The 20,478-nt window shown below is 38.8% G+C and overlaps 1 protein-coding gene across 2 annotated transcripts in view; it reads left to right on the plus strand.

The window, feature by feature from the left end:
- Positions 1-20,071, plus strand: part of Gcc2 (GRIP and coiled-coil domain containing 2) — a 42,311-nt gene extending 22,240 nt beyond the window's left edge. For both annotated transcript variants that reach the window (XM_048352485.1, XM_048352486.1), the window contains 10 exons: positions 2,589-2,689; positions 2,782-2,859; positions 4,329-4,466; positions 5,257-5,378; positions 6,480-6,656; positions 8,641-8,858; positions 11,298-11,492; positions 14,356-14,495; positions 16,758-16,959; positions 18,396-20,071. In XM_048352485.1, the coding sequence (XP_048208442.1) occupies positions 2,589-2,689; positions 2,782-2,859; positions 4,329-4,466; positions 5,257-5,378; positions 6,480-6,656; positions 8,641-8,858; positions 11,298-11,492; positions 14,356-14,495; positions 16,758-16,959; positions 18,396-18,466 (1,442 nt within the window). In that variant the 3' untranslated portion in view covers positions 18,467-20,071. The remainder of the gene's footprint in view (positions 1-2,588; positions 2,690-2,781; positions 2,860-4,328; positions 4,467-5,256; positions 5,379-6,479; positions 6,657-8,640; positions 8,859-11,297; positions 11,493-14,355; positions 14,496-16,757; positions 16,960-18,395) is intronic.
- The last annotated feature ends 407 nt before the right edge of the window (positions 20,072-20,478 follow it).

A 20,478-nucleotide genomic window follows, 5' to 3' on the forward strand; every position in this document is an offset into this window, starting at 1 on the left:
TCCAACCTTTGTGAATCACTTTGACACTTCACTTCTGTCAGTTTTTTGTTTCATATATTTAAAAATTCTGGTGTTCTTGATGATTTACTTTTTCTATTACTATAGAATGCCCTTTTCTATTCCTGGTAATATATTCCTTTCTTTAAAGTCTTATTTGATCTTAAGAGGAATTGATACTGAGATTTCTTTGTATCATGACTTAACATTGGTTTTAGCATAAGTGCATGAAATTTCTTAAATAGCATGGTATTGAGTATTGTTTTTACCAAGCTGATGGTCTCTGCTATTCAGTTGAAGTGATTAAACCATTTCCTTTTAACATAATCATTTATGTTAAGTAACTAGGTTATTTACTCCTTGCTGATTGCAGTCTGTCTTGTCTTTTGTTTGCTTTTTCCTCTTCTGTCTTCTTTTGAAGTTTTTAGTAGCTGATTAGAGTTTTTCATACCTCTTGAATTATGTCTTATATTATGAGAGGTTTACTTCCTTCTCCCTGTCCTTTGTGCTATTTTATGTCTTTTTGAGTAGTTCCTATTAACTATGTGTGCAAGTTCACCAATCTCTAGTATATAATCCATTAATCCCATCCAGTGAAGTTTTTGTTGTATATAGTGCATTCTCATCTCTAGAAGTTCCATTTGATTCTTCTTTATATTCTCCATTTCTCACTTCAGTATGTTTATGTTTTCCTTTAAGTCTTTGAACATATTGAAATAGCTGTATTTGTACTTGGGTACTACTTCCATTATTTATGTAATGTATGCATCTGTTTCTTTTGAGGGATTTTTTTCTCATAGTTATATATCATGTTTTACTCTGCATTTTAAAACAAATGTAAATTTTCCTTGTTGAGTATAAACTTTTGTATTCATCTAAAAAGTTCACATTTGCCAGTCAAATAATTTGTAGATCAGTTCTGTCCTTTTATAAATGGAGTTTTTTTCCTCTCCATCCCCTTTTGGACAAGGGTAGAGTAGCTTTTCCTCTTCATGGAGTTCTGCCTCCCTCTTAAGGTGGTGCTCTTCCCACTTCTGAGTGCCTATATACTACTCAGAAAAGTATCTCCAAATGGCTGGTGGAGATTCCCTAGCCCAGTTTTATAACCCTGTGTGAAGCTGTTCAGACTGCAGCTCTTTCTTCATTGTTCTTTCCCCAGAGTTGTTCTGTGCTTGCCAGCAAGACCAGCAGCTCAGCGTTAGATTCCTTTTCTGTCCCACAGTCTAGAAATTGCTTACATTGCAGAAAACCAGGACAGTAACAAGGCTCACCTTATCATCTCTTGGGGATGATATTCCTACACTACTTATCATCTGTTGTCAGGGGGAAAAAAAGGGTTTTATGTTTTTTTGTTTGGTTGCTTTAGTTGTTTGTGATGCTAAGACCCTGTTACTCACTCATGACTAGAAGCAAAATTTCCGTAAAATAATTTGAAGTGGCTATAAAGATTAATGAGACTTTACAGATGTAAATGAGGAAGTAGTATAAAAGGAAATATTGAGGTAGGGCTACGCTGTAAAGTCACATAAAAGATCTGAGTTTGGCTTTGAACATCCTAGAAGTTAGAGAAAAGATACAAGCATTATCAGTTACAAGGTTTGTAATATCCACAGTAATAGAAGAAGTGTGATTGATACTCATGAGAAACACAGATTCCGAATACTAAAAATCTGTGAGAACTTTTATTTTTATAAAAGGAGCACGAAGCTGGGTGCTGGTGGCTCACATCTGTAGTCTTAGCTACTCAGGAAACTGAGATCTGAGGATCACAGTTCAAAGCCAGCTGAAGCAGGAAAGTTTGTGAGACTATCACCAATTGACTACCAAAAACAAGCTGCAAGTAAAGCTGTGGCTTAAGTGGTTAGAGCAGTAGCCTGGAGCAGAAAAGCTGAGAGTAGTGCCTAAGTCCTGAGTTCAGGCTCCAGGACTGGCGCAAAAATGAATGAATGAATGAATGGAGCATTTGACCGGGAAGCCAGACCTGATTTCCGTATCAAATAACTCCTGGAGAGCTTTCTGAAAAGCCTGGTCATCTATGAAAAGATAGAATCAAAATCTTAAAATTTGGGACTTTGAGGTTCTTATTTTCAGAAGCCTCATATGTGATTTTAAGTTACTGTTAGTTCACAATCCTAATATTCTGTCAGTATTCTTAATCATGTCCCACAGTTAATAAAACAGTCTTCCCTGACTATCCCTGACAGGTATTTCATAATACTCCAGATAGCTTTTTGGGCTACTTTTCTGTGGGATGCTATCTCTTCATTTCATACTGTTACTCACGTATAATCGAACAAATTAGCATGTTTGTTAAAACTTCACAAAAACAGCCTCTGTGCTGCATTTTGTTGACTGGTCTGAGTGTAGTAAGATTGGCAATTAGTAATTATCAAGCTGGGAACTGGAAACGGTAGAATTCATCGTATGGTTACCACTACTGTCAAATGTGTTGGTAATCTTTCATAATAAAAAGCTAAAATTGGTTTCTTTTAAAGCTTGAGTTAATACGAAGAAAAAACTTAACATCCGTGTATTTATTTTCACCCATAAAAATGTTCACCTCTTTCTGCTTAACTTACTTCTTGTACTAGCTTCCCTCCACTCTTCACTGCAGCAGTATGAAGAAAAAAACACCAAAATCAAACAACTGCTTGTGAAAACCAAAAAGGAACTGGCAGATTCAAAGCAAGCAGTACGTTTATTTCTTGGTTTCATATTTTAGTACTTATTCATAGTTTATAAACAAATTTATTTTTTAATTTAAACAAGATTTTCCTTCTGTAGGAAACTGATCACTTAATACTTCAAGCATCATTAAAGGGTGAGCTGGAGGCAAGCCAACAGCAAGTAGAAGTCTATAAAGTAAGAGTCTTTGTATTTACTGAGATTTAAGGGGAGCTAGAGGAAGAGGGGGAGTGACAGAGTGGGTGAGACTAACCTGATTTGGATATGTCAAAATAGAACTTTTTTGTACAAGTAATTGATGCCAATAAAAAATCTGGATAATTTTTGTTTTTTTTAAAGATTCCTTCAGCCACTTGAGATGAGCTATTGAGAGGATTGAGATCCAAGGCCATCCTGGGCCAAAAGTTAGTGAGACCCCCCATCTCCAACAAATAAGCCAGGCATGGTGGTTCTTGTCTGTAATTTCAGTTCTACAAGAGGCAGCTATAAGTAGGATTACAGTCCAAGGAAGGGAAAAAGGGAAGAAGAGGGATTTTAAACATTTTGTGGCAGTAGGAGAGACAAATTTATGTATTTGAAGATCTGTAATGCATCATATAATAGTGCAAAATAAGATAACTTTGGCTCTAAACATAATGTGAAGCCTCAATACAATTACAGTAACAGAAGCAGCTAAGATAATTTTATATGAATATGTGTGTATGTCTTGAAGTATTTAATTAAATGTGGAATTTTTTACAATTAATATTCTTTTATTGATGGTGTAAGAAAGAATAAGGCCAGGTGCTGGTGGCTCATGGCTATAATCCTAGCTCCTTAGGAGGCTGTGGTCTGAAAAGTCCATGAGACTCTTATTCCAATTAATCAGCAAAATGCCTGAAGTAGGGGCTGAGTAAAAAAGCCAAGTGAGATTGTAAGGTCCTGAGTTCAAGCCCCCTTACCAGCCCAAAAAAAGGAAAGAAAAAGTAACCTTCTTATATTGAGCAATCAAGTTCTTATAGTCTATTTATATTCTCTCTACTTTTTTGAATATAATACCCAAAATATTTTACTGTTGTGTTCTGCCACTAACATATACTTAGGTCTTACGACCTTAAGTTCATGTTTTGGTTTTTTTTTTTAAATCGTCTTACGGAGAGACAGTAGAGACCAGGTCTGTGAAACCAAAAACTGCTTGTCAAATGTTATTTCCCACAGGACTGGGTCAGCGACCCAACATTATATAACTAAAACCAAACAACTACTCAACATATAAAGGTCAAAAATTGACCTCTCAGTGGAATACAATAGCTCAAAAGCTATGTATGTACGTTCATATAAGACTACTGTTGACATATTGTCTAATATCGACATTACATTTAAAGCCCTAGGTGAATTTTCTTGGGCGTAGGCCACAGGGCTACTGTATATGTTCTTGGTACATTGTGTATTGTATATATGTCTACCTGACCCAGGGAAGGGAAAGAAAAACAGGGTGTAAGATATCACAAGAAATGTACACACTGCCCTACTATGTAACTGTACCCTTTTTGCACAACACCTTGTCAAAAACTTTGTGTTCAATTAATAAATAAATTACCAAAAAAAATCTTCTTAGCTAGTGAAAATTTGATTTCTGGAGCTAAACTTAAAGGTTTTGCACCCAGATTCAACTTGCTGAAATAACATCTGAGAAACACAAAATTCACGAGCATCTGAAGACCTCTGCAGAGCAGCATCAGCGCACACTGAGCGCATACCAGCAGAAGGTGACAGCACTACAAGAGGAGAGTCGAGCTGCCAAGGTGCGCCCTTGGGGACTGCAGCATCTGACCATGACATTCCCTTACAAGAGAGCAGGCAGGGTGCTCCCTGTTGCAGTTATGCAGTTTTGCAATTATGAGCACTCTCTAGATGAATACCTGGTTGTGCTCATCCTAGTCTCTAAACCCATTCAGTGCCTCCATCAAAATGTTGACCATTATTTTAAAATGATAAGTTTTGTTAAAAGGAGTAACATGACCACATGCTTCCACGTACAATTTATGTGTGTGAGAAAATCCTTTTAAATTAGAAAGGCAGTATAGCTTTTTCTGAGAACTAAGTAATTATAAAATAACATTCTAACAGAATGACCATTGGGGCCTGCTTCCTTGTCTTCAATAAGCAAAACAGTGCAGTGATTTGAAAGGCTATCTTGGCAAAATTGACATGGTTTATAGTTTCTCTTCAGGCAAGTAGAAGGCCTAGAATTAAACTTTTACTATGCTATTTTGGAATTGAAGATCAAGTAAGGTAATGTCTTTGAAATTTTCATTTCATTTTAAGAGCACATCATGAGTGAAAAGTATTTATACAATTTCAGAAGCAAAAAGTGCCATTGTAAAATTAATGAGTAGCAAATTATTCTGCCAGGATAGCAAAACATTTTGTTGGGCCAATAGAACTGTATTTCATAGTGAAGTAAATCAGGGCTCAAATGAACATCAGCTATTTTCTTGATTTTCAAAACTAGATTTCACTTCAATTTGTTAACTTCTGAAAAAAAAATAGAATACTACAAAAGAATTTTTCTCTTTTTTTAAAATGTTATAGGCAGAACAAGCTGCTATAACCTCTGAATTTGAGAGCTACAAAGTCCGAGTTCATAACGTTCTAAAACAACAGAAAAATAAATCTGTGTCTCAAGCTGAAACTGAGGGAGCTAAACAAGAAAGGTAAAGTTAAGTAAAAGAAATATCAATATTCAGGGTTTTCCCAATTTACACTGGTAACTAATCAAGTAGATTGAAAATTTTCTCTTCTTTTGACTGGGAGATTTTAGATATCATTATAGGAGTATGCACAGAGGTTCTTGGCTTTGCTCAGGGAAACTTCATCATTAAGGGCACTGTTGAAGACTCCAAAGCTATTAAAGTAAATAGTCAAGCCAGAATGTGGTTGCTGAGATACACATTCAACGCTCAATCTTGTCTCAGTATACTTATTTGTCACCCATTAAGTTACATAGAAGTTGATTACAAATATTTTACTTATTTCAAGAAGTTGTAAATTAGTTTTTCTTAATTTTATGACCTCAATTATATTTGAATAGTACTTAATGATTATTTGAGACTAGCAAATTTACAAAGGAGTTGGTAAATTTCTCAGAAATATACTGAGATCGGTAGGGCATTTACTACTGGCTTATGCACTTTGTTTTGTACCAGAAGTTTGGTATTCAAAGCTGGTCATACAGTTCCAGGTAGGACTGATGATCTTGTGGTGCTCATATATTTATGTTTACATTCTTTCTCCTGTAAGAATCTAGTGAAAATGTGGACTGAAGGAGCATGATGAGGTATTTTCTCCAAAATAACTCATCATAAAGCTGAGGTTGAATATTAATACATTGAATAAATACAAAGTATATTACTATTTCTATCCATATTTTATTGAGTTAATATCTATTGCTTTCTTCAGGGTTGTCTTTCACTTCACCTTGGTCTAATACCCCAATCTCATAACAGTTAAGTTAGACCTATATGAAGTTTGTTTTTGTTCTTTTGTTTGCTTTTCTCAGCTAGTGGCAAATCTCAAATAGGCTCTGTTCCATTATAATAGAATATTTTAAAATTCAGACTTAAAAAAAAGAAAAACAGAGCCTGAGATTTAAAAATCTGACTGTGAATTCTTGCAACTTATACATTGCTTTTAGAATGATCCTTAATCGCAAGAGCATGACATTGAAAGATTAAATGATTAAGATACATAATAAACCCCCAAGTGAGGATCACTTCTTTGAAAGAATATTTTACAACTGTTTATTTCTATTTTAGGGAACAGCTGGAATTGCTGATTGACCAATTGAAAATCAAACTACAAGATAGCCAGAATAGCTTACAGATGAATGTATGTGAACTGCAGACGTTGCAGTCTGAGCACGATACTCTGCTGGAGAGGCACAACAGGATGCTGCAGGAAACTGTGAGCAAAGAGGCGGAGCTGCGGGAAAAGTAAGGCTGCCGGCAGCACTCGCACTGAGAACCAGGCACACAGCCTGCTCCCTTAATGAGATGCAGACTCAGAAATAACAAGTAGCTATTTCTGTTTGTTGTCTTGTCGATATCAGGGCTTGAACTCAGAGCTTGGAGATCTCTCAGCTTGCTTGCTCACAGCTGGTGCTCTACTACTTGACACACATCCAGCCCAACTTTTTGCTAGTTAATTGTGTATGGATTTTTTCAGACTTTCTGCCTGGGCTGACTTCGAACTGTGATCCTCCAGGTCTCAGCTTCCTGAGCAGGACACACACACGCACGCACGCACGCACGCACACACACACACACACACACACGCACGCACACCCATTACCAAGCTAGAGGTACTCAAAAGAGATGAAGACTATTCACAGCATTTTGAGCTTTTAGGGGCCTTTCTTCTTTCTTCACAAGAAGTAAAACCTACTGTTAATATTACTGTCTTTGCCCCTGTAAGAAGTAGCTTTTTCTTTGTATAGTTATTACTTTTTACGATGTTCAAGTATCCACACATTTTCTATGTAATACTGTGAAAATAGCTCCAAAGGAATGTGCTTAGCTAGGTACCAATGGCTCATGCCTGTAATCCTAAACTACTCAGGAGGCTGAGTTCTGAGAATCACGGTTGAAAGCCAGCCTGGGCAGAAAAGTCTATGAGACTCTCATCTCCAATAAATTACTCAGAAAAGGCCAGAAGTGGTACTGTGGCTCAAGTGGTATAGTGCTAGCCTTGAGCACAAAAGGTCAGCACCCAGGCCCTGAGTTCAAGCCCCAGGACTGGCCAAAAGAATGTGCTTATTCATATCTGCACTACCAAAAGACTTGGCTAATCCCCTTTTCTCCCCCCTCTACACATACATACATACATACACAGATAAAGTATACACCCAGAAATAACTGGAATAATATAGCAAACTTACAAAATCCTTACCCTAGCCTCACCTTATCCTCCTGGAAGTTTTTCCCCAGTGCCAGTGGTAGAACCCAGGGCCTTGTCCATATGAGGCAAGCACTTTACCAGTGAGCTGCATCCCCAGCCCTCCTTAGGAACTCATTGTGACTGCCAGTGGTTGTGGTTCTTCTTTTACCTTCTTCATAGATAATGCTTGAACAAAAATACTTGTGGAAAACTATATGCTCACATTCTCTTGTCTCATGATATGAATTTGCCAATTAAGATACTCCTTCTAGCCCAGGCAGTGTCTCACACCTGTAATCCTAGCTATTCAAGAGGTTAGACTGTAAGGATCAAGGTTCAAAGCCAGCCCAGGTGGAAAAGTTTGTCAGACTTTACTAAGCTACCAAAAAAGCCAGAAGTGGAGCTGTGGCTCAAGTAGTAGAGCACTAGCCTTGTACAAAAAGAAGCTCAGGGACAGCACCCAGGCTCTGAGTTCAAGCCCCAGGACTGGCACCAAAAAAAAAAAGAAAGAAAGAAAGTACCTTTTCTAAAAGTTGAAATTTTTTATTGCTTATCTGTCTTCTGCCACTAAAAATTAATTTTAAATGTCATGTGGTATATGCATGTACAGTGAACATGGACATGTTTAACTGTTTATGTCCCCTTGGAAGTAGGTTTTATACTGGCAGGCATGAGAGTGAGTGAAGGAACTCTGTTTGTACTCTAGTTAACTATATCCTTTGCCTACTTTCAGTTTTCCAGAGGAAACTAGAGAAAGTAGGACAGTGTTAGAGAATCTGATAAAGAGGTTGTAGTTTGAAACTAGATGGCCGTTTTATCAAGGTGTTCAGTTGTTGTGATGTACAGTGGGATTTGGAAGCACTATAGAAAACTAAACCTTTGGGTTGAAGGTGTTTCTTAATATATTGCAAATGCAGAGGAGAGAGGTTAATCGACATGTGGATGATATAGGGCTTCTCTTGCAGAAGCTCTTTCTTGAGAAAGGCTGAATCGGTAAATTAAATGGAAACTAAATATGAACTAAGTTTCTGTCACCTCCAGGTTGTGTTCAATACAATCAGAGAACATGATGATGAAGTCTGACCATGCCCAGACCGTAAGTCAGCTAACATCCCAAAATGAGATCCTCCGCAACAGTTTCCGAGATCAAGTGCGCCATCTACAGGAAGAGCATAGAAAAACAATGGAAACTCTCCAGCAGCAGCTCTCCAAGGTGGAAGCTCAGCTCTTCCAGCTGAAGAGTGAACCCATCACAAGAAGTATGTATGTGCCCATGGAAGTGCTTGTTCGTGATTTCACATTTTGTCACTTGAGTGCATTCTTGTGAGAGAGTCATAAACTTACAGTGCCAGTTCTGTAATTAATGAATTTTGGATTTACTAAGAAGATATTTGAACTACTTGGATATATCTTAGGAGTTCACAAATTTATTTCATGAATGCTCCCTATAAAGGAGCATTTATTTATTTATTTTTTTTTTTTTTTGCCAGTCCTGGGCCTTGGACTCAGGGCCTGAGCACTGTCCCTGGCTTCTTTTTGCTCAAGGCTAGCACTCTGCCACTTGAGCTACAGCGCCACTTCTGGCAGTTTTCTGTGTATGTGGTGCTGGGGAATTGAACCCAGGGCTTCATCATGTCTACGAGGCAAGCACTCTTGCCACTAGGCCATATCCCCAGCCCATAAAGGAGCATTTCTTTCTCTCTAGATACTACATACTCTTAGCAGTTTTGTGACATGAATTCTAATTCTAGTATTCACCACTTTATACTTGGTGTTCTTCATTGTGGGTCATTAGATACACCTTCTCTTTAGTTGGACACATTAAAGGTAAAGCAAAGGGCTTGAAAACACTGTGGTGGCACTGAACTTGTAGAATTTCCTGGCCAATACAGCTTCTTCCTTTCAAATCTGGTTGAGACTTTCAACACACCTACTATCATCTCTTATACTTCTCGGAAAAGATAGGAAAGTGTTAGCCATAGTGACACTGCTTTGTTTCCCATGGGAAATGTTGTCAAGGTCAGAAAACAACTTCAGGAAAAGTTAACATATATCAGGAATCAGAAGAGAGAACAACCAGCCAAAACAAGTGGATTTCACAAAACGTAATCTAGAAGTCAGTATTGGAATGAGTCGTTGGCAAAATATAAGAAATTAGGAAAAAACTTCAGAAAGGGCAGCCAAAGAGCTGAGATTGGAAAAAAAAAGAGAAATAACCTTACAGGATAGAAAATAAGTTAAATTCTAAAATTTTTTTTATCTGGATTAAGCTGAATGCCAGTGGCGCACACCTGTAATCCTAGCTACTCATGAGTCTGGGATCGAAGTGTTGCAGTTCAAAGTCAGGCAGGAAAGTCCATGAGACTCTTACCTCCACTAAACCACTGTAGAATTATGGGTCAAAGTGGTAGAGCACTATTCTTGAGCAAAAAAAGTTCAGGGACAGTGTCCAGGCCCCACAACAGCCTCACAACCACACACACACACACACACCAGGAAAAAAAAAATCTGGATTAACCCAACACCTGTGGCTCCTGCCTATAATCCTAGCTACTCGGGAGACTGAGATTAGTGGATCATGGTTCAAAGCCATCCCAGGCAGGAAAGGCCTTGAGACTTTGTCTCCATAATAACCAGCAAACCCAAGAACTGGAGGTATAGCTCAAAAGTACCAGCTAAGCAATCAAACCAAGTGAGTATGGAGCCTTTGGTTCGAACCCCAGTACCACCAAAAAGCAAAGAAACAAACAAGAATTTCAGTTAGAATTCTGCTCCCTCACTTAGCTAAGAAACCTTAGAATCATTATGTTTCTCTGTTTTTTTTATTTTTATCAAGTTAGTAAATATTTGGAAAATATCTAATAGACTTCATTATTATCAGCAAAGAGGAAAGCATTGCTGGCACCAGTGGCTCATACCTATAATTTTAGCTACTCTGGAGGCTGAGATCTGAGGATCATGGTTTCAGCCAGCCTGGGCAGGGCAGGAAAGTTTGTGAGACTCTTATCTTCAATTAATCACCAAAATGCCAGAAGTAGAGCTGTGGATATAGTTGGTAAAGTGTGAGCCTTGAACAACAAAGCTCAGGGACAGCATCCTGAGTTCAAGCCCCAGGACCAGCACCAAAAAAAAAGGGAAGCATCACCCAGGAACTGTATTATTTGGTTTTCTGCATTGCACTCTGGTTGATGTCTGGACTCTGTAGATGTGAATGGGCAGTATCAGGAAGCAGCAGGGGTGAAGGTTTAAGGGCAGTGATGGAGACAGTATGCTGAGCAGACTACAGCCTGTGCATTACATCAGAAGTTATGTAGTGGTAAGGAATAACGTAACTCAAAAAACCATCTTGAATCCAGCTTTAGAATTTCTACCAATATTTAACAACAGTATAAGCCTCTACTATGAATTACTAAACACTAAGTAGTACAATTGAGAGTTTTGTGTTATCCAGCTGTCTAGCTTAGTTAGCGAGTGAGGATAGCTTCTGCTGAGATGACTAAAGTGGTACAGATTTGTATGACTAAATGCTTTGGGCTATTTAGCAATTCTTTCTTCCATCATTTGCTTGTCTTTTGGCTACTGAATTTCTTTATCATTTGACATTCCCAGGCTCATTTTAACTGTATTGAGTATCTGTTAAAACTGAATCCTCACTTATAAATAATCTAACATTTATCCTTTACAAAAATATTATACAGGCCCTGCTTCTTCCCACCAACCTGGGAAGAACCTTCGAGAAAGGAGAAACACAGACCTCCCACTACTAGATGTACACACAGCCACCCGAGAAGAAGGAGAAGGAATGGAGACAACTGACACTGAATCTGTATCTTCTACCAGCACACACACACTGTCTTTAGAGCAGCTGCTTAATTCTCCTGAGACCAAACTTGGTATGTTAACATTGTATAAATATTTTCCTTACTCTGCATTTTTTGCTTTTTTTTTAGCTGCTCCATAAAATATTTTTCAGTATTATGCCACCTTTTCAAATGAAAAATGAAGCAAATTCTTCTTAAAATAAAATAATAGTGGGCTGGGAATATGGCCTAGTGGCAAGAGTGCTTGCCTCGTATACATGAAGCCCTGGGTTCAATTCCCAAGCACCACATATATAGAAAACGGCCAGAAGTGGCGCTGTGGCTCAAGTGGCAGAGTGCTAGCCTTGAGCAAAGGAAGCCAGGGACAGTGCTCAGGCCTTGAGTCCAAGGCCCAGGACTGGCCAAAAAAAAAAAAAGACTAAAATAAAATAATAGTGCTACCCTAGAGTTGAGCCAGAAATGGATAGTTTGAAGTCCTGTAGTGGTATTAGAAAGTAGTATTTTCTCAGCCTTCCAAGAAACTTGCCATTTTAGTTTATTCCTTATGATGAAATGGCGCCAAGTTTCCTGTAATAAATAATAGTACAGTTTGTTATATTTTGTTCTTATCTTTAATGTCATCATTCATAATTAGGGAGATCTCACTTTCCTGAAGTTTTAGGACCACCTGGAATAAGGGTTATATATAGCCAAGATTCTGTTACCTCCCCATTACTATGGCAAAATACCTGGGATAGTCAGCTTGAAGAGCAAAGATTTATTTGGACTTAGTTTCTGAAGTTTCAGTCCATTGTCATTTGACCCTGTTGCTTTTGGCCTGTGTGGAGGCAGCATATAGTTGGAGCTCATAGTGAGGGAAACTGCTCACCTCATGGCTTTCAGGAAGCAAAGAGAAGACAGGAAGGACAGAGGTCCCAATATGCCCTTCAAGAATACCACACCCCAAAAAGACATCTGCACATCCATGTTTATCACTGCACAATTCACAATAGCCAAAATATGGAAACAACCCAGATGCCCCTCTACAGATGAATGGATCCAAAAAATGTGGTACCCATACACAGTGGAATACTACATAGCAATTAGAAATGATAAAATATTTGTATTCGCAGGGAAATGGTCAGAACTTGAACAATAATGTTGAGCGAGACAAGCCTAGAACTCAGAAAACAAAGGGGCATGATCTCCCTGATATATGACTGTTAAGGTGGGGGGAGGGAGAGACAGTAGAGACCAGGTCTGCGAAACAAAAAACTTCTTGTCAAATGGTATTTCCCACAGGTTTGGGTCAGTGACCTTACATTATGTAACTAAAACCAAACAACTACTCAACATATAAAGGTCAAAAATAGACCTCTCAGTGGATCACAATAGCTCAAAAGCTATGTATATATGATCATATAAGACAAGGATGAGCAAACTCTGTTGTTGACGTTACATTTAAAGTTCTAGGTGAATTTCCTTTGGCGTATGCCATGTGGCTACTGTATATGTTTTTGGTACACTGGGTATTGTATATATGCCTACCTGATCTAGGGAAGGGAAAGAAAAACAAGGGTGTAAGATATCACAAGAAATGTACTCACTGCCCAGTTATGTAACTGTACCCCTTTTGCACAACACCTTGTCAACAAAATTTAATTTAAAAAAAAAATACCATACCCAGGGATTGGGAAAGTGGCTTAGTTGGTAGAGTGCTTGCCTAGCATGCATGAAGCCCTGGGTTTGATTCCTCAGCACCACGTAAACAGAAAAGGCTGGAAGTGATGCTGTGGCTCAAGTGGTAGAGTGCTAGCCTTGAGCAAAAGGAAGTTCAGGGACAGTGCTCAGGCCGAGTTCAAGCCCCAGGACTATATCCATTAACCCAGCTTCCTGAAGATTCGTTACCTTCTAACAGCACCAATAGGCTTTAGTGTATGTGCCTTCTGAAGACATTTAAGATCCAAACCATAATATTAGTCACTGATAGTATGAGATAGACATGCCAAGCAGAGTGAACAGTGATAACTTAGCAACATGGAGATAAAGTGGCAGAAGACTCCAGAATCATACTTGTCGCTGATTTTTTTACCAAAATTACTTGCCTTGAACCCTGTTTCCTCTATAAGATCTAAATAATGATACTTATCCCAATTTATGGGAGATTTAAAAGGGTCTGTAATACAAAGTGAGTGTATTATGTAGATGTTAATGCTTCCTTCCTTTATAAGAGAAATTACCTCATTCATCGAACATAATGGATAAATAGAGGATATATAATGAAACTAGTAAATTGGTCTAAAGCTAGAGATGTACCTCAGAGGTAGAGAACTAGTCTAGCATGTTTGAGTTTTTGGGTTCAATCCCCAACACCACAAGAAGGGGGCAAAAGTTTGCAAAGCCTGACAACTTTCAGAATTGAGACTTCTAGGGAATTGTATTCAATGAAGCAATATGCATTACAGCAGAGATTCTGTCTTATATGGAAGTCAACTTGAGACTTTTATTGAGGCATGTTGCAAAGAAAGCAGACATATAATATTGCAAAGTATGATGTTTAAATGATTTTCTTTATTTGGAATCTGTAATCTGATTTTGAAAAATCAATTCTTGGGCTGGGAATATGGCTTAGTGGCAAGAGTGCTTGCCTCGTATACAGGAGGCCCTGGGTTCGATTCCCCAGCACCACATATATGGAAAACGGCCAGAAGTGGCGCTGTGGCTCAAGTGGCAGAGTGCTAGCCTTGAGCGGGAAGAAGCCAGGGACAGTGCTCAGGCCCTGAGTCCAAGGCCTCGGGACTGGCCAAAAGAAAAAAAAGAAGAAGAAGAAGAAAAATCAATTCTTTTTCTTTGTTGTTGTTGTTTTTTTGTTTTGTTTTGTTTTTTGCCAATCAGGGCCTAAGCACTGTCCCTGGCTTCTCTTTGCTCAATTAATTCTTAAAATAACATCTTGCAGAGCCTCCTTTGTGGCATGCTGACTTTACCAAAGAAGAATTAGCTCAGAAACTCAGCACTACCACCAAAAGTGCAGATCACTTAAATGGCCTGCTTCGGGAAACAGAAGCCACCAATGCCATCCTTATGGAGCAAATTAAGGTGAGCCACCATGAAAACACTTAAAATCAGTTTGATTTTCTGACACATACCTAGGTTGATAAATTAACCTTTCAGATGACATCCAAAGATCTCAATTTGTGTGTGTGTGTGTGTGTGTGTGTGTGTGTGTGTGTGTGTGTGTGTGTGTACTGGAACTTAGGGTTTCATACTCTTGTTTGGCTTTTTTGCTCAAAGGTGGCACTCTTGAGCCAAAGTTCCTCTTGGCTTTTTGCTGGTTAATTGGAAATAAGAATTTCTCAGATTTGTCTGCTTGGACTGGCTTCAAACTGCAATCCTCAGATTTTAGCCTCTTGAATAGCTAGGACTACAGGTATAAACCAACAATGTCTGGCATAATTCTTTATACTAGATTCCTGATTACAAGAAATATTTCTTGTTTTTATATCTGTTTTATCAAGATTCTTTATTCCTACTTTTTTTCTAAGAAGCCACAAAAGTGAAAACATTGGAGAGATGGATGTTGACAGATCATTGTCCCACATATCCATAAAGGACACTTTTAGGGGAGTAGGAAGTGGCTCTGTGGTTCAAAGTGGTAGAGCACTAGCCTTGAGCAAAAGGGACAGTGCCCAGATCCCGAGTTCAAGCCCCATTTCCAACAAAGAGAGAGAGAGAAAGAGAGAGAGAAAGAGCAATTTCTGTTTGCCTGGTGATGGTAGCTCACACCTGTAATCCTAGCTTCTCAGGAGGCTGAGATCTCAGGATCACGGTTCAAAAACCAGCCTGGGCAGAGAAGTCCAAGAGACTCTTATCTCCAATTAACCACCAGAAAGCCAGAAGTGGTGCTGTGGCTCAAAGTGGCAGAGTGCTTAGCCTTGTGCAGAAGAGCTTAGGGACAGTGCCCAGGCCCCAGGTCCAAACTGTGTGACCAACAACAACAAACAAAAAACAGTGGAATACTTATTTCTAATTCTGACCATTCAGCTGAGGGTGCTTAGTTGTGTATGGGGAGACAATGAAATGGCTAGGGATGTTTTTCCTCTCTAAAGTCACCAGTGGGACATGAAGGAAGTTGTAGTGCCAGAAGGAGGTTACAGGTTCTACAATTTGGACCCCTGACTTTACATATATATTCCCTTATTTAAACCTCATTGTCCCTGAAGGCAAAAGAAAATGGTATGTATAAATGGTAGTACAAAATTCAAGCTCATGTCTGTCTAAAAAGCACAAACTTCTGTCTCTGCACTTTGTTCCGTTTTTCAGTGCAGAATTAGTCACTTAGAGTAAATTATGTATATGATGACATCTTTCCACTAAATACTTAAGTATTCATCTCTATAAAATAATACTGTTACTGGGAGAGAATGAAGGAATGACATTGTCCAAAAGGAAATGTACTTAGTACCTCACTTATGAAACGGTACCACTTCTTTCTGTACATTACCTTTATAATCACATTTTTTAAGTTGAAAAATAATACTGTTTCCACTAGTCAAAACACCAATATACCTATCAATTCACTGACTAGCTCAGTAAATTTTTGTCACTTTTTTAACAACCTTGGATTTTTGAACGGCGTTGGCTAATTTCCTGTACTAAATTAAAATGATGAAATAAAACAATAAAAGCAACAGCCACAGCATTGTTTAAACCTGGAAATTGTCCTCAAAGAGTTTTAATTTTCAGCTGCTATTTTCATCTTTTTTCCATTTTCTTACAGTGTTTTATAATGCTTTTTGCTTCTTATCCAGTGGATAGTGAATTCACCTTTTTAGAAAGTGCTGTTTACCATGGAGGTGGCAGCTGTCTACTCTCTGGGAGCAGGTGCAGAGCAGGGGTTTAGGAGACTCTGTGGCCCTTTACTTCAGGGCCTCCTTTTGAGACACACTGACTCCCCTGTTCATTTTGTATAGACAGTAGAAGTGGAGGAGGCATCACGGTACTAGCTTATAGCTCCATTTGCTTGTTCAGTAGAATTTTCCTCTGTCCTCAGCTTTCAGCCAACCATTTGTATGACATCTTGTGCTTCTGAGTCAGGAGCTGCTCAGTACTGACATGGTATACATTCAGTCCTTGTCCATAGTACTTGGAAAACTGCTGGACTGAGTTACCTCTGCTGCTTCATCTGTTTCTCATCTTTTGGGAATTTCTTGTTGCCTCTGACACATTCTTCCCCCGAGCCTCCATTGTATTGTCATGGGTAGGGGTGGGGAGGGTACTAAAGGAAAAGATGTGTTCAGTCTGCTCTGTTTAACCAGAAGCTCCTAAAACCCATTATTTTACTCATTTCCCCGACACTAGCTTCTCAAAAGTGAAATAAGAAGATTGGAAAGGAATCAAGAACGAGAAAAGTCTGTTGCTAACCTAGAATACTTGAAGAATGTCTTGCTGCAGTTCATTTTCCTCAAACCAGGTAGTGAGAGAGAAAGACTGCTCCCTGTTATAGACACGATGTTGCAGCTCAGCCCTGAAGAAAAGGGAAAACTTGCTACAATTGCTCAAGGTATGTAACAGGAGTGCTAGTATTTCTGTTTCATAATTTATACTCACTATTGCCATTGTACTTAAGAATTGTATAGGTGAAAGCCAGGCATGGTGGTGTATGCCTGTAATACCAGTACCTAGGAGGGGTAATACAGAAGGATCACAAGTTCCAGGAGAACCCTGTCTCAAGAAAATAAAAAGGCTTAATTGAGTACTGTAATCATGCCTGTAATGCTAACTACTCAGGAGGCTAAAATCTGATAACTATTTCAAAGCTAGCCAAGGATCCCCAAAATAACATGCAAAAAGCAGGGCTCAAGTGGCAAAGTACCAGTGAAGTAAGTCTGGTATAACTAGCTGCTTGGGAGGCAGAAGTCAGAGGATTACAATTTGAGGCTTGAGCAAAAGGAAGTTCAAGAAACTCCACCTCAACCAATGATTGAGTGCAGCGATACATGCCTATCATCTCCAGCAACTCAGGAAAGCATAAGTAGGAAGCCTATGGCCAATGCTGGCCCAGTTAAAAAGCAAGATCCTATCTTGAGAATAACCAATAGGAAAGAAATAATAGAGTGGTGCAAATGGCAAAGTGCTAGCAAGTTCAGGGTCCTGAGTCTAATCCCCCATACCACCAAAAAAGAGAAAACAAAGTGTGTAGTGAGAAGATAATGGAGTCACGTCTTATGATATGATAATATTGCTTGTTTATAGCAAATGACTTTGCCGAATTGTATTTGCTTCGTTTTACAGCTCACAATTTTACAGTTACAGTATATAACATAATCATTAACTTGTCTCAACTGAGGAAATCTAATGCCATATTCTTAAGGGAAAAACACCTTTCTGTAAATGTTTTCAGCAGTGCTATGGTTAGATCTCAGAGCCTTGCACTCACCTGGCCTGCTTGTTTCACCATTGCTCTACCACTTTAGCCATGCCTCCACCCCTGCTTTTTCTTCCTTTTTGTGCTAGTCTGGGGCTTGAATTCAGGGCCTGGGTGCTGTCCCTGAGATTTTGTGCTCAGTGTTGGTGTACTACCACTTGAGCCACAGCTCCACTTCCAGTTTTTTGATGGCTAATTGGCGATATGAGTCTCACAGACTTCCCTACCCCTGGCTGGCTTTGAACCATGATCCTCAGATCTCAGTCTCCTGTGTAGCTAGGGTTACAGGTATGAGCCACTGGCATTCAGCACCATCCCTGCTTTTTGCTGGTTATTTTGGAAACTGAGTCTTTTCTGCCAGGGCTGGTTCCAAACCTCAGTCCTCTGGATCTCAGTCTTCTGAGTACTTGGATTACAGGCGTGAGTTTCTGGCTTCTGCTAAGGAAAACCTTTACGATGTCTTTTGGATGGCATGTAATCAATGGAGAGGACATTATTTGTTTATAGCTTGATTCTACAATACAGATTTCACATTGAGAAAACTTAATAGCTTTTTTTCTAACCTTCCAAAGGTGAGGAAGAAAATGCTTCTCGTTCCTCTGGGTGGGCATCGTATCTTCATAGTTGGTCTGGACTTCGATAGAAAGAAGCATTTTTGATGGAAAGAAAATTCTTATTAACCAAATAGAACCCAGTTGGAAAAAATGGTTTGTTCCCATGTATTGCTGTCTGCTAGAAAGTATGTATCTCTTCACATCCTCCTATATTTGTGAATATGTATAACTGATGTATTTAAAGTCTCAGCTCAAGTTTAAAAGTACCACAGTTTGAAGTGTTGGTTCCAGTCCAGCCACAGCCCTCTCACTGAGCACCACAGGCAGCCTGTGATCTCCGGGGCTCATCCCTGGAAGAGGAAACAAGGAAAAATCCCGCTCTCGTCTGCAAGCTCAGGAGCCGCCTGCTTCCTGGCAGTACTGTGAATTTTGAAGCTAAATTTTGGTACCATACCGGCCGGAATTTAAGCCTTTCAAATAATATCTCAAGACTATTTGCTACAAGGTCAGATTTTCAGATAGGTTATTAATAAATTATTGAGAAAATTTGGAAATTATCATCTGAAGGAAAATGCTTACTGGTAAAGTTGGCTTATGTTTATTATGGAATTAATGAAGTAAATATACTGCAGTTAATTATGAGGCTAAGTTAAATTATAGTGTATTTAGTTACTTGAATAAGCTGTCCTTTTCTTCTCTAAAGTATATTATACTCTCAAAACGCACCATGTTGTCTCAAGCCCTGGTACAGGCTGGTATCACACTGGCTGGATTGATGGGTCCTCCACCTTAGCTATGGTAGCTTGGTGTGTCTCTCAGGGCTATTATTTTGGTGCCCTACTTACAAGCCATGAATCTGTTTTGAGAATGTTCTCATCCCCTCAAATATTTCTCAGAACAGCGTCGGTATTAGTTGGCATTGAAATGAAACCAGTGTTCCCAGTGTTGGGTAGGTAGAGCATCCTTTCAGCTTGTCCTCCAAAGGGACTGAAAGAGACACCCAGAGATGAGGGCTATGTTTCCATCATTCTGGTGAGTAACCAAGCTAGCTGATGGTGTTACTTGCCATTGATGCCTCTTAATAGATTTTATTTAGATAAAAATTGTATTATTAAATTTGAGAGTTCTATTTTTAATATTTATTTGTTGATAAATGACTATACAGTATACTCTCGGAAGTTCTTAAGTCTGCAATTTATACTTTCATCTCAGCTGGAGATCCGACTTTGTGCTTCTGTTCCTAGGGACATGAGTTTCCAACTTAGCTGAAATTTGCTGCTGACAAGTTGTTTGTTCTTTTTTATTTAAAAAAATGTATATTTCTTTTTTTCCTGACTTAGAAGACAGACCTAACTGGTGAATGTATTCATGAAAATGCTTCTATTTCAGAGCCGACCTTAAACAGTTGAGTTTTTACTTGTAAACTGTGAATATGAGTGTGCCAGCAGCATACACTGTAAATGTAATAATATTTAAATAAACATCACTTTTGTCTGTATTACAGAAATGTTATAACAAAGGTAAAAATAACAATACATTTCTGCATGATAAAAAAAATAACTGATTACAAAAGACATTCTCTCATGGCTTCAGCAGTGAAGAAATGGAATGATTATTTTAGTATTACTATTAAATATGTTTAACTGTATTTACAATTTTGACTACTCTTTTTCCATTAAATGTTGTTTGGCTTCCGGTTTTCAATTTGCTTGTGAATTGGAATTGCGATCTCCTTAACTACGCTTCTTCCACAGTTGGGTGCTAAGAAATGTAAACTAAGCCAAGTGCATTGGCATGCTCATATAGTACCAGCTACCCAGTAGGCTGAGACAGGAGGATCCCTGAAACCCAGGAGACCACTCGCTAGCCCAACTCTGGCATATGCCAACTTGACCTTGGTTCCTGTAATATCTGATACCCTCTTCCCAGTTGGAACTGAAAAGCAACACTTGACCTTTCTTTGGGCAAGAGAATATGTAGATCCCAGCAGAGGTAGATGCTGGTAAAAGTTTCAACCTATGAGAGACCTCAGATAATGTGCTTTGATTAGGTATGGACAGAAGTCTAAATAAACCTCTGGGAATTTCAAGTAGGAAATGAG

This window comes from Perognathus longimembris, chromosome 8 (genome assembly GCF_023159225.1).
Source record: "Perognathus longimembris pacificus isolate PPM17 chromosome 8, ASM2315922v1, whole genome shotgun sequence".
In the NCBI taxonomy this organism is placed as follows: Eukaryota; Metazoa; Chordata; class Mammalia; order Rodentia; family Heteromyidae; genus Perognathus; species Perognathus longimembris.